The sequence below is a fragment of the Eurypyga helias genome, unplaced genomic scaffold, assembly GCF_000690775.1.
Source record: "Eurypyga helias isolate BGI_N326 unplaced genomic scaffold, ASM69077v1 scaffold13492, whole genome shotgun sequence".
Classification (NCBI taxonomy): Eukaryota; Metazoa; Chordata; class Aves; order Eurypygiformes; family Eurypygidae; genus Eurypyga; species Eurypyga helias.
In genome coordinates this window covers 1-14,619 of record NW_010234185.1, presented here as the reverse complement: position 1 = coordinate 14,619, position 14,619 = coordinate 1, and the positions used below count along the sequence as shown (strand labels likewise).

The window sequence follows — 14,619 nt, the reverse complement described above, 5'->3', positions numbered from 1 at the left end:
TCTTGCAAATAATCTCTCAACAAATAATTCAACCCAATAGTCACCAAGATCTGCCAGAGGAGGATCCCGGCAGGCAAGAGGCATAGCCCTGCCGAGGACAGACAAGATCACTAGCTAAAAGTGGTAGAGGCCGAAGCTTGAGAGAAAGATGCAAAACCCAAGACAAAGGGCAGCTGAGGCAGGCCCTCATGTCAGAAGTGACTTGGGCTCTGTCAAGCATCACGAAGGCAATCAGTGGACAACACACAAGTGCACTGCACTGGCCATTTGACACTTGCTAACCTGACAATTCTCCATTTCTTCAAAAACAGAGCTTCAGAAAGGTGTCCCCACAGTTTGGCACGGGCAAGTCCCTCTGAAGTCCTTTTACCTGGTGTCTCACCACAAATGCCTTTTTACAGCCTTACGCTGTCTGCCAGCCAGGTCAGGTGCCGTAAGGAGGAGAAAGACCTTGCCAACCCCTCCCTTTTCCAGTTAAAGATAGAAAGTAACGGACACCACTAGGCAATTACAGGCACGTGTCCGGGATCATAGGCAGAATTGCAGGGCAGCCCTGGCCTGAGGGCAATCGATTCTTTTCAGATACTTTATTGTCATGTTGAGACTGCTATCTGGGAGCAACTGGTGCTCCCACACCATTACCCCTTCATGCTGTCCCACAAATAGTCCAGTTTCAAGGACGGCACTCCTCAGCGTTCCGACCACAGCAGGTAGAGCTCACTTCGCAGGTGCCACAGTGCCCATGCCACTAGATCAGGTATCAGCTAGAAAACAACTCCAGCCTTAGCCCTTCACAAGGTCTATAACCTACCACTGTGGCAAAGCGTTTGTTTGAGCTAATCTGCGATTAGTGTGTGTGTGAGTGAGGCGGGAAGCTGACCAAATTTCATTTTCTGTGCTGCGATTTAAAAAAACGATGGTGGTGCATACCACCTGATACAAACCTCAAGGGGCCTGTATCTGATCAAGTACAATAAGAGAGAGGTACACTTCCATTTAACAACAGTACTTACGCACGTAGCAACATAAATCGGTAGAAGGATCCATTCTGCACGCTCAGTTCTGAAGGATCAACTGCAACCAGCTTGCTGCTTTATTCAAACACTAAAGGCAACTCCGCAAATTTATTGTGAGGCAGAAGAAAGACACATTCTGCAAATAACACGTTTGTTAGGTTGGGGAAGGGCCAGATCAACAGAACGGAACATAAGCTTAATGAAATGGGTGTTGCATCCAGATTATAATCACACCTTAAAGGCAGGATACCAATCAAAACATAGGAAATACATATATTTCCTCTTAATTATAACACCCCTCCCCTTAACTTCTGTAACAATATATGAGCGGTGAATTCTGCTCAGCCATTTATGACTTAAGGCATCTGCCAAACTAACTGGTTTAATTGCTATTCTGTACAGCATCTATCAACATCTCTACCTCTGCTATCAAACACGAGCAGCCACAACAGCCTGTTACATGACCCTGGATGTTCAAGAACTGCCCTAAAGCTGACACCACTGCGATGTTTGGGAAGCACTGATCAGTGATCAACCCTCGGGGGTTTGTGCCTATAGCCTTGCGGTTCCTGCTACAGTCTTGTGCTCAAAATTTTGGGAGCCACTGCAAAAATTCTCATTTTCTCTAACAGCTTTCAATATGATGTTTCCAGCAAGTGTGTTTTATATGCCTACCTAATCAGGCATAAGCCCCTATTCTAGGACACTGACTAGATTACAAATGGGGAGTCAATCAGAAAAAAAGACATGGATATGGTCACAGCTTTGGTAGCCACTTCTTACTAATATCAACCACTTCCAGGACACAACAATCATATTGAAGGGCCTGGCCTTGCCCTTGTGGAGAAGCTGCTCTTTCTGTTGAATAAGCTGCTTCCGGAGTCACATAGTACAGGTTGAGGCCAGGAAATTAAAGGAAAATTGCAGGCCAAAAGGCTAGCAAGTTCAGAGGCTCATCAGCCCTGGGACAGGGAGGAGACGTTCTTCTTTAAGGATCAGAACAGGACTATGCGGTAACGCTGTCAATCCAGCAGGAACCTGGATTACTTACCCTTCGGAGGCCCGAGTTCTTCTTTGCTTACCAAGGGCTGCAAGAAAACCACTCCTGGCTACCAGTGCCCACAGCCACGGTGAGGGAACACCACACAGGGAGAGCATGCACCAGCTCCCGCACAAGACCAGGAGACTCAGGGCTTTGGACCACAACCTTCCCACCACCCTCAGCTCAGCTGCAAGCTGTCATGAACAGGGTCCTCATCCTCAGACGGGAAGAGGTCACACACTGCCTTGTATCGCTAGGTGATCAATACCCTTCTGAACCCTAAATGTCCTCAAGAGCAAGGTGGGTTCCCACTGGCTCAGTCCTATCTTCCTGGCACCTCTACCAGGACAGAAGGGAGACATTGTGTTCTGTGGTGACAGATGTGAGACTCACACCGATGTGACTCCCAGAACTGAGTAGAAGAGAGGTGCATCCTCACAGCTGGGAGGACTCTCTTCTGTCTCATCATGTGACTTAAAACTGAAGAGTGGAGGCAGAACACCAGAAGAAACCCAGGACATTTCTTGGGACTCACTAATTGGAATAGGACTTGGAGGTCTCTCTCACTGCTGCCGAGGCTTTCCAGCAGGCACGAACACAGTGCTGCACTGCAGCATTGCCTAATCCATGTCTTAATGGGATTTACACCTCATATGTACACAGCAGTCCTGCTCACTGAGGAAATTTTTCCACTACTGAAGGAAAAAAACATACCAGTGAAGAGCAAACCTGAGCTTTCACCAGCAAAGGCTAATCTTAAAGTAAGCTTAAAATTAACTGACAGGGATGGCTGCTGGACACAGAGCAAGAAGTTGGGAACTATTTGAGTTCTTGGATTTGCAATGGCATGGGAAGAGCTCCACAATTTAAAAGCAGGATGAAAAATGAAGCCCAGTGCATGGGATAAGCTTAACACTTCTGGAGGAGTAACTCATACTCAACTCTTCCATCATCTTCAAGGATTTCTTTCCCCATCTCTGCCCCAAACCCCCGGGGCTGCCATATGTTCAGCCAAGCTGAAAGCTGACATCCAGGCTCCAACTTTTCAAACGGTAGCCTAATGGAGAACAAAGACTTACAGTCTTGCTCACCCAGATCCTTGATGTTCTGGTAACAACAGTGAATAAATATATATTGCTGCTTACACACCCAGGGTAACAAAGCCCCCTCAAACAAATCCAAACCCAGAATACTGACAGAAAAATGGAATAAGGTATGTAACTTTGAGGCAGCGGGACGTCAGTAACATGCAACTCATGACAAGCCAAGGCAGAGAGTCAGGTTACTGCTGGTACAAAACCCTCACTGAGCAGTGCCAGGAGTAAATAGGTAGGTACCTTCACAGACATACTCAGTGGATTGGATTTCTAGCAGGTAAGGGTCTGAAAGTAGAGGTAAGCATAGTAGCTAAGTCAGACTCTATCTGATACCATATCAACATAAATTCAATGTTTCAGCAGTATTTATTAGTTTGGTATGTCTTCAGTAAGTATGAGTTGCTAAATCCTACACTCTTCATTTACCTTAACATTTATATCAGAACTTATGACTGCAGTGTGATTTAAGCACTGTAAATTTACTAATTAGAAAAAAAACCAACCAGTAGCGTAGATTATTGGAACTCCTTCATTGATTAGACCACAGTTTGCTGATCAAAGTTTGAAGTCCATTTCAAAAGGACATTACTTTTTAAAACAACTAAAACAGCAAAAGGATAGACATCAAATACTTATCTTTTTGTATGAACTCAAGATCAACAGACTCTGTCAGCAGACATACAGTGAAATGGAATAAAAAAGACCAACTAATTTTATCTGCTTTTAGACAGCTCCTGAAAAGTCAGTCCTGCAAATCCAAGCAATCAGGTAAGATTTAAGCAATCAGCATCACAGCTTTCTTCCAGAGCAGGAAAAAACAACTTCAGTAGCTTGGGTTCCAGAAGCCATTAAAGCCTGCTGGTATCCTAGGTTCTTTGATTTGAAACATTAAGACCCCTAGGAGATACTTGGTAGAAAGGTACTGACTCACAATTAATACAGAACGAAGACCAAGTGTTTACTATCAAAAGGTATATTCTTTAAGTTATTGCATCAGTGAGTTTTTTTGCAGTAGTACAAGCACAAATCTCAGCCATAATAAAAACTTAAGCAGTAATATTGGATGTGGCATAATTTGTTTTTGTGACCTTATTGAAAAGAGTTGAAACTGTAATATTTTAAGTTTTCTTGCAGTTCAAAGCCCATCATCAATGAAGACCACAAGCAAACTGATGCCCAGGCAGTCTTGGTGCAATGGCTGTCTTGGAAAGACAAAAGCCCTCGTTCTTATCATTGAGCATGATGCCGCATGGCACAGGATATCGCTTTGGTCACTTGGGGTCAGCTGTCCCAGCTGTGTCCCCTCCCAACCTCTTGCCCAACCTCAGCGTACCCATTTGGGGGTGTGGGCACGGAATGGGAACCGGTGAAAGCCTTGGCACTGTGTGAGCACTGCTACGTGGTGTGCTGGTGTGTTACCAACACAGTCCGTCACAGCACCGCGCTGGCAGCTACGAAAGAAGCTAACTGCACCCAGCCAGACCAGTACAAAGACACAGGGCGCGAAATCCATTTCAGGGGATTCAGGACCAAAGAGATTTTGGAGAGCTTCAATGCAAAACACGTACCAGAAGCAACAATACTGCTAAGTGTTAAACTAGATAAAACTTGGCACTGAGCAGTTACTGGGCAACTTTAGGTACTAGTACTTTTAAGAGGTTTTGATTGGGTTCAGCTGGCCAAGTGAAAGAGGACTCCTTCCACATTCCCTCTGAGTTTGGAAAGTAAGCATTTCCAAGTAGCTTCACAGCACTTTCAGGCTTTTCTTCCTGAAGCTGCTGTGAAAAGAAGAAATAATACAAGCACAATAAACAACTGAGTTACTTTATGTTCCTGCCCTTTTAGGACACCAAATAAAGCGAGTGCTGGATCTGGTGTGTTAAACCGAATGATTACCAAAGCCTGACAGCTGAACACCCTCCCCACAGTCATCTTCTCTAGCCTCAGAAATTGCCCTAAACATCAGGGGAGCACATGGAATTTCATCATTTCAGGGTGGGATATGAAACTTGCTCTTGGTGCCTTCTCTGGTGCAAAAGATACCTATCAAGCAGAGTCTTTTTTTTTTGGTAACAACTAACAATATCCATTGGTTTCTTCTATAATGACTCATATTAACACTTTTTTGGTGACTGCCACTAATTTAACTGCTTCCACTCTGGGCAGTGACACTGCACTCATAGCTTGATGGCTTCCTGAAGGTAGCATTATAAACTAGCATCTCCCCAATTACTTACATAGTGCATCATCAAGACCCCCAACCCAACATATTAATCCCAGTGAAAATCCTCAGTACAAATATACTGTAGAAGTCCTAGTAAGAATCTAATCCTGAGCTCAAAGGTATTTGTACTGACAGACATGAAACTTCTCACCTAAGAGCGGATAGAGCACACTTTTAAAAAAAAAAAAAGCACACAGGGTGTCAGAGTAGAACCGCATCCTCTTATAAACAGGCATCCCACCAGCCTCATCAAACACTTGCACCCAACATCAGATTGGATTTAAACTTAATCATTACTACAGATAAACCTGTTTTCCAGCGGATGGGCTTTTCACACTTCAAAGACAGCAGAGAAATGAACTCTTCTCAGACTTCAAGAGATTGGTGGCATTGAGAGATGATTAGATAAATCAGGCTAGGTCTCAGCCCCCAAGACAACGGTGAAACAGAAGTCACAAAAGCTTGAGAAGTAACATAATTAATTTGAGATCTTTAAAAACGTGAATTGCCAGGAAGAGAAAAGAATGTCTACCTTTCCTTTGCATAGCTAGTAACAACAAAGACTTCAGCAGCATGGTCTAGGAAGAAATGAACCGGATTTTCATGGATTCCCTGAAAGCGACGCAGACAAACTCTGCCAGCCAGAGATCCAGCTGAATTGCAGCACCAATGTGCTCCTCAAGCACTCCAGGAAAGGGATGCACTTTGATTTGATGCATCCATGCGAGGAAAATGACAGCTGAAGGCTGTTTTTTCTCACGCCCTGCCAAATTAACAGCTGACACAGTTGTACACCACAGGACCGTCAAGAAGGGTGGCAGAGCTCCATTATTTAAATGTGTTGAGTGATTTTTTTCAGCAAATGGGTTCTCAGACAACACTTCTGCGGATTTTAATACACTGACATATGAAAACAGCAACTTCGGTTCACTGGAAACAATTTTCTTTTTAATTTTACCATAAAAAGGCAAAATAAACTCTTTTACTGTAATGTTATAGCTTTTAATATTCCTGAGCTGCATTTTAGAAGCAAAAGTATTCTTAAATGGATTTAACAAGAGACACTGCAGCCTTACTTTCCAACACCACAAGTGAAAATAACTTAGCAAGAAGGCCCCTTTTTCAAAAGACAGTGGCTACTAGCTCTGTATGTACCTGAAAAAATGCTTCAAGTGGCTCTTATGCCACCTGAAGTAATTACAAAGCCAAGTATGTCCACAAAGTAACAGAAAAACTTTTCATCCATTTTCCCACTGCTTCTTACTTCCTCCATCAGCGTGCCTCTCAAATGGAAAGTATTATTATACAAATGGCATTACATGCCAGAATAACTTGGGCCACAAAGCTTGGCACCATATGGACACAAGAAGGAATCGTAGCAGTTCAAAAGATAACCTGCAGACCTTTATAGTCAGTTTTAAGAACTATATGAAAGTTCTGCTCTCCATCTCCGTGAGCAAAAACTCTAGTTTGTTAAACGTGATTTTGCCGAACGCACCAGAAAACATTTTAAACCAAACCAGTATGTAACAGCTTGTCGTGCTTGGAGTTCCTAGAACTGGCACCCGTGTAATTCTCAAGCCAAATTAGGTGATAAAGAGGTAAAAACTGAATCGACTAAAATCAAGGTTTAGAAAAATTAAAATCAAGAAATCAGGTCGGCTTTTTAGCACTGTAGGAACTCGAGCACAAGCACAGGTGGTTATGCCTACATTGTGGCAGGAACCTAGGAAGAGACAACAATGCACAAAGGAACCTCAAAAAAAAAATCAGGCCTCTATTTTCTTGATCTCAGGGACTAGATGCAAATTAAGCACTGGTTGAAACAAACATGTTTTCTACAGCAGTCACACCCATGATGTTCCGTATACAACTTTCTGGCCCTTTTGTCCAACCACAGCCTTTCCAAGGAGCCGAAGCCTCCGCTACCCACTCCAAGTACTCCTCTGCTTACTCAGTGACCTCCTCCGGTGCCTTCATCTCCTGCTCACACTTCTGTAACTGCGACTTCTCCCTCTTCTGTCCCGTTTACGTTCACTACTGCGAGTTCTTCTGTAACGTGAACGCCTGGGGCTCACACTTCTCCGACGAGGACTGTGGCTTCGTCGAGGACTGTAACTTCTGCTAGAGTGTCTATAATACCTCCTTTCCCTCCTGCGCTTTTCATCCTGGTAACTCACATCTCTTCTGTGCCTGCTCCTCTCACGTCTACCCTTGCTCTCATCAGTGTTTATGCTGCTACATGAACGGCTCTTTCTTCTCCTTGGCTCTGCGCTGCGTTTGCTCTGCTCACAGTGCGAGTCCTTCCTGCAGGAGTCGTAGCTAGAGAGGCTCTTCTGCTGCTGGTTGTTGGTAGGAACACATGAAAGTACCCCAGAACTTCCCTTCTCAGAGCATCTCTCAGAGTTCGTGGTATGAAGTTTCTGACCTTCTTTTACATGAACCTTGTCATGAATGTTGCCATTCAAGTACTTGCACTGAGTTTTTACACTCTCAGGGGACGATCCTTCTTTTTGAGAGACAGGAGCCAGCTTGCCTGTAACAGCCTGTCCTGAGGTAGAAGTGATGCAGCTGAATGACACAGTGTGTGGGACACCACTAGCACTTTTTAGCGTGTCAGACTGAGATGCTTCGGTTTCTTCTTTGCTTTGATTCACTGCATCCATTTTCTTGCTCAGAAGATTGTTCAGTAGTTTCTCCCTCAGTTCCTTTTCTTTTCTCTGCAACCCCAGCGCTCTCTCTTTTTCCTCTTCCACACGTTTGAGCTCAGCCTCCTGGAGCCTTCGTGTCTCCTCCAGCTGCTGAAGACGTATCTTTTCTTCGTTATGTTCCTGCTCCAAAAGCTTTACTGTCTGAAAGACAGTCAAAAGGAAGGCAAGAGTAAACAAAAGAATATATTTATAGACATGCTCATGCTTCCAAGTTATACCATGATACAAAAGCAGCAAACTGGAAAGAAAATAAAATCTAACAAACAGAACTTAAACATCCCAAAACAAAATGGTTGTTTCCCTCTTAAAGGGCAAAACCCCAAAACTGACCAAAAAAAAAAACCAAAACCCAAAAAACCCCCAAAAACCACCCCTCTAACACAACTGTTGTAAGGTGAAAGTATTAGACCACAAACTCTTAGGACTGTTCATTTCTCCTAGCTGTTTCACAAGGCAAAAGTATTAAAATATTTTATTGAAACTGATTCCCATTTTGTCAACCACTTCAAAAATCATCATACTGAAAAAGGAAGGTTCAAACTTTGTGTGGTTTTTTTTTTTGTTGTTTTTGTTTGTTTGTTTGTTTTTAAATTCTGACCCAGACAAACAGCTGGGTGTAGACCTCAGTTCTGGGAGTAAAAGAAACTGCTCCTTTATCAGATAACCTTTCTATTTCACAGCTGAAAAGTTACAAAGCCTGCAGGAACTATTTCTCCTTTCTCCTAGCATATATAACTGACCACACAGCACTCTATGAGCTCTAATCCAAAACCACTCCTGAGGTACACTGGCATCAAGGAAAATAACTAAAACCAGGACAGCTTTGCCAGAAAATACTTAACATACATTACACTCTAACATGACTTTATCCAAGACTTGTGGATGCCCCATCCCTGGAAGTGTTCACGGCCAGGCTGGATGTGGCTTTGAGCAACCTGGTCTAGTGGAAGGTGTCCCTGCCCATGGCAGGGGGGTTGGAACTAGATGGTCTTTAAGGTCCCTTCCAACCCTAACCATTCTGTGATTCTATGAAGACTTAAGCAAATGACATCCTGTTTCAGTGAAAAGTAAGGATACTGTTAGAGACAGGATCCAACGTTCTAAACCTCAGCTGACAGTACTTCTCCTACAGAAAGATCCTTCCACATATTTTCCAACATCAAATAATGAAAGCTCATTCTCTGAAACTGCAAAGAATAGTTAACAGAACTTCTGAAAGCCAGGAGGGAAATGGTATCAAAACTGGAATTCGAAATAAGGAGTCTCACATCTTATCCTGTGTGTTTAGTTGACTTTATCACGTTTGCATGTTCTTTTCCTGGATGCCACAGCATGCCTGCCAATTGGTTTACATGTGAGAAATGCTATTCAGGACTACAGGTTCAAGTTCACCCTTCCATTTACCTACACGTGCGTTATTTTACCAAGGGAGAAATGTTGTTTCATTGCACGTTTTTGAACTTTTCGTCTAAGGAACAGCATCTGAAGAGGTACTAAATCTGTTGTTTAATCAACAGGACTTGCTCACCCTCTCCCACATCAGTAAAAGTCTTTGTTCTGCTGGGTTCTTCATCAGCTTATGAAATAAAAACTGAAGTTACCTTTGCCCTGCTCAGCAGTTCTGCAATGAGTCTAATCGACTGAAGATTTCTCTGAGCTAACAGGAGCTTCCTTTCTTCTAACTTTATCTTCTCTTGCAGTTTTTTCTGCTCTTCAGCTTGAAGCTTTTCAAGTTGCTTTTTGTTTCGTCGAACTTCACGATCCTTCTGTTTCTGTTCTCTCTTGCGCAGCTTTTCTTCTCTTTTTCTCTCTCTCTCATATTCTTCCAGCTCTCTCTGCTTCCTAAAAAGAGATCACTATTTTTACCTTATCTAGGGCAGGTACAGTTTTAGACTCCTACTCTATGTAAAGAAATATTTTGTACTTTGAGTAAATTTGTTTCTAGCTAAGTGTTGTAGGTTACTGAAAAGCAAGTAGAAAACAGCAAACATTTTAACCATTACATGTGACAGCAAACAATCGTCAGCCTGTCAGTACTGAACAACAAGTGGGAATTCAAACAAATCATGGCTACAACAAAAATGTCTTTTTTTTTTTTTAAACTACTACAACCAGAGACAGTAACAATACCTCAGGCAGCTGGGCAGTCAATCGTCACGGTGAGGAGAAAATTACCAAGCCAATTAATGGGTAGGTGGGTTGGTGTTTATTTCCATCATTAGGACAAAATGGTGGCTTATGTAAAAGGCCGAGGGTTTCTGAGACCAGGTGTCTAATGGCACAATTTTTAGGAAATTTAGTATTTTGCAGAGTTAGTATTTTTTAACTGAACATAGGCATTTTCTGAATCTTACAGTTTCTGAAACTGTTTAATATCTAAACTTTAAGCAACGAGAATGTATACGCATCAAGGCAACGGGACACCGTGCCACCTGTCAAACGATTTGCTCCATTCATGTTTATATTCTGAATAGCTGTCTTATGACATTTGCACCCTAAATGTTTCCTTAAAAGATTACGAAATGGTAAGATGCTCGTATCCCATCCCCTTCCCGGAAAAATACTGACGTTAACAACAAATGAGCTTTGTAATATCAAAGTCACTTACTAGTTAAACTAGTAAACTTCTATAGTTTAGTATATAAACTATAGTTTTATAGTTTTAGTAGTTTCTTCATAATTCTCTATTCTCCATTTACAAATGCAGATTTTTCCCCATCACAATGACTACACATCAAGTAAGTTCCCAGGTCCTGGAATTACAGTTCAACCAGAAAAAAAAAAGTGGTAACACACTTCTCCAAATCTCTGACTCCCTGAATCCTACTTCCTCAAAAGGACGACAATGTTCTCACTCAGTTTAGCTACAGAACTTTGAAAGGAAACTTGTGTTTAGTTATTTTCTATCTTTTGACGCTCATAGGAAGGAATAACTGCAGTGTAGTTATGCCTGATTGGTAAAAATACACCTGAACAATAAGCAATAAATACCTTTCTTCCTCTTTTTGTCTTTCTTCAGCTTCTTTCTCTTTACGTTTTTGTTCCTCTCTCTGCTTTTCAAGCTCTTGAAGCTTTTGCCTTTCAAGCTGACGTTTCTTAATGGATGCATCACTGAGGTGTTTTGTTGAGTCAAAAGAAACCTTTACAGAAGACAATTGAAAAGAGTTTTAAGTAGACAAAAAAATAAAAGCCCCAACAGCCTACACAATCCTCAACAATTTTAACCAAGCACAGAGGTTTCCAAACCAATGTTAAGCACAATCAGAAAAAGGGTACTTCTGTATGTGCCCAGAGCAAGCACCTGTGTACTATATATAACCAGACAACTGAGAACTGTCCCTTAACTTAAGTGACTGCACACTAGCACAATCAGGCACCAGCTTACAGTTCTGTATGTGACCCACATCCAAAAGCAAACCCTAGCGTGGTTGAGGCCCTGGCTAATGTTTTCAACCTGTCAGAACAGGGTAATACAGAACCCTTTCAACTAACACATGCTGTTGAGGGCTGTACTGCAGGCCCTTATTACAGCCTCCCTTTCCGTCTAACACTGTGAGCGTCAGGTTCATCAGAAGAAACGCTTCTACAACATTCAGTACTTGGTTTAAGCAAGTGCCTCCCCACCAGTTCTAAAACCACGATTCCCACGAGGCTGAAGCTCCAAGTTTGACACTGGAAACACAGGAGGAAGGGAAGTTACACACATCTGAGCAACAAGACCTGGGAAAACGTTCAGCTTCGCACACCTTGGCTATATTCAGCTGTGTGCTGGAACAGGACACCAGCAGACATCCTAATCTCCCATTCTGGGTACCACTGCCCGTGCAGGCAGGGGTCCATAATCCATTCCTGCAGGCCCATCGTCATAAACCACGGGCAGAGAACAAGGAGCAAAACCTCTGTAGTTTAATTCACTCAAGCTCCATATAAAATGATGTTTCATTAGAAGGCTAAAGGGACAGGTAGAAACAGACAAAAACCTGTGACCTTGCATGAAAAAGATCTGTCCTGACAGCACAGCTGCAAACACAGCCCTCTCTTTCCTATCAATCCCCAGGGCAGCTGCCAGGAAGACATGATTCCTCTTGTGCAGCCACACTAAATTTGGGAACCCTGGTCCCCTGCATGTAAGTGACAGTTTGAATTTCACATCCCCTTGAAAACCTGGAGGGTCAAGGTACAAACAGTTTCTACACTCTAACTGGTAAACTTTGATAACAAGATAAAAAGATTACACTATTTCACTTATACTGACTAAACTACAACTGAAATAAATGTTTGCATGTTTCCAACATTATGCATAGGAATACTCAAGCTTGTTCCTGAAATACTTTCTGATTTGATGAATTACTACTGAGCATACTGAAATGCATCCACAAACACTTCTCTCAACCGATACGTAAATACATGGACCGTCTCCAAACATATTGGAGCAAGTGGTACTCTGGCCATGCTTTCATAGTTACTACGTCTGAACTGACTGCCTCGTTTCCTCCCATCATAGTGGTACTTTCTAAGACCATGAGGTTACAGAAGATCTGGAAAACTCAGTATGTGAATATTATCAATTAAGCATACCAAGGAAACTGTGCTATAGGTTAACTTTATTAATATTATTTGTGAGGCCTTTCCGTATGTGAAGTACACTGATGATTAACTGTGTATTCCACGGGCCTTACAGGCCACTTCCTATTAACCTTCACAGCACTGACACTTGTGTGGTAGACTTTATTACCAGTGCAGGGGCCAAATACAGAGACTGTGAAACACTCCCCCCAAATTTCTAGCTGTAGTGAACATAAGAGAGAACAATACGTGTTCTAGTCAGCCTTCTGGTGAAATATGTCTGAACTTGTCCAGAATTGGAATTCTAAGTGAAATTACAAGATTTATAAATACATATTACTTTCTAGAAAATATTTAGCAGGTTCTGTTCATACACCTGGTGCTTCCATCAAGCAGTTCTCATTTCTACAACTGTCTTGTTAAAAAAACAAAAAAAAAGGACAACCCCCACTCACTTTATTCACATAGCCTAACACCACATTTTTCCTCCATCCACTTTCCTTTGCAAATCCCATTACGGCTGTTAATGTCACCTGTTGTCACCACTACAGTATTACAGAACCGGGTTTGAAGCACTACAGCAACAACATTTATCTGTCTTTGGCCTTTCACAGGCGTTCCCATAAGAAAGTCCACAGTTTCTCACCTTTATATTGCAAGCCACTGCTTTGCCATCGTCACCTTTATACATCAGCTTCATCCCTCGCAGGGCGTTCATGGCCTTAATGAATCCAGCGTACTCTCCATACTGAACGTAAGCTTCAAAATTTAAATGGCCTCCGAAACTGAAAGTGTGGAAATTTCTCCCAGTCATTTCTTCTCTGTAAGGATCCAGCATGGGTATGTCCACGTTACGTATTTCTCCAAACTTCTTGAAAACTTTTATAAGGACTTCTTCGCTTGGCTTTTCTGAGCCAGAGTCCTTAGCTGCAAACCACTTACAAGGTAAGCCCTCCAAGTGAATAGTATCTGGCCTTTCCCCTGGCAAAGTTTCATTCATATCTTTCGCATCACGGAAAAACGAGTCCCAGTCATGTCTGGTAGGAAAGTCAATCTTATATTCTGCAGCACGGACTTTCAAAATGTCAGAGAAGCCACTCAGCTTTATGGTTTTGCCATCAAGGCATGCCAGAAAAGACTTAACCAAACTTTTGTTTTCGACCTCTCCTTCAAACCGGATGAAATCCATTGTGCTTTTAGAAATCCGCAGAGTGGAAAACTGATGAGTTTGCACCATCCCTTTCAATCTTTCCATCACCTCCCAGTTTGAAATGGATTTTCCCGGCTGTTTCAGCTGAGGAAGTGCCACACTGATGGTCATTTTTGTAATGGGTTTAAGGTATAACCCACAGGGAGCACAGAGCTCTACAGCTTCTGATGTATCATGAACTATTGTTGCAGCAGCCATAACACAGAAAAAGCATAGGATAAAAAAAGAATAAAAGATGCAAGTTTAAGTTGCAGGCCAACAGCAGTTAAATACAATAGCCCTTATCCGTAAATAATTTAATTTTTTTGCCATTTAACCATTACCAAGTTAAAACAATGCCTCTTAATGCAAGAGTCAATTAGAGAGTTAAAACTGAGCAGTACAAACATCTTAAATTACTTTATAACCACTAGAGCCTACAAGTAATTAAACCTCAGTAGGGCCTCAGGAAAAAAACCCAAGAAGCTTGATGGCAATCTTAGGAATACATGAGGCTGGTATGTGATGGCTCAGAAAGCAGCTACCCTTGTTTACGGAAGGAAGGGACAGGCGGAGCGATGTCACGCCGCTCTGAAGTCTACTTAACAACCAGTAAACCTCAGCAGGCTAGCGCCGAGGCGGATCCCGCGTTCTCCAGCAGAAAGGCTCGGAAGGCGTCTGCAACGAGAGAAAAACGACCCTTTGATTTAACACCCAGAAGCCCCACCGCCCTCCGAGCAGCGCCGACGGCCTCCGCACTACCAGGCCGAGGAG

The 14,619-nt window shown here is 42.6% G+C and overlaps 1 protein-coding gene across 1 annotated transcript; it reads right to left on the bottom strand.

The window, feature by feature from the left end:
- Positions 1-7,355: 7,355 nt before the first annotated feature.
- On the bottom strand, positions 7,356-14,514 carry AKAP17A (A kinase (PRKA) anchor protein 17A). The gene is made up of 4 exons (XM_010161980.1): positions 13,303-14,514; positions 11,082-11,230; positions 9,692-9,932; positions 7,356-8,231 (listed from the first exon to the last, which is right to left on the bottom strand). Exons 1-4 carry the CDS (start codon positions 14,062-14,064, stop codon positions 7,356-7,358), a joined length of 2,028 nt encoding a protein of 675 aa, XP_010160282.1. The 5' UTR covers positions 14,065-14,514.
- Between the last annotated feature and the right edge of the window lie 105 nt (positions 14,515-14,619).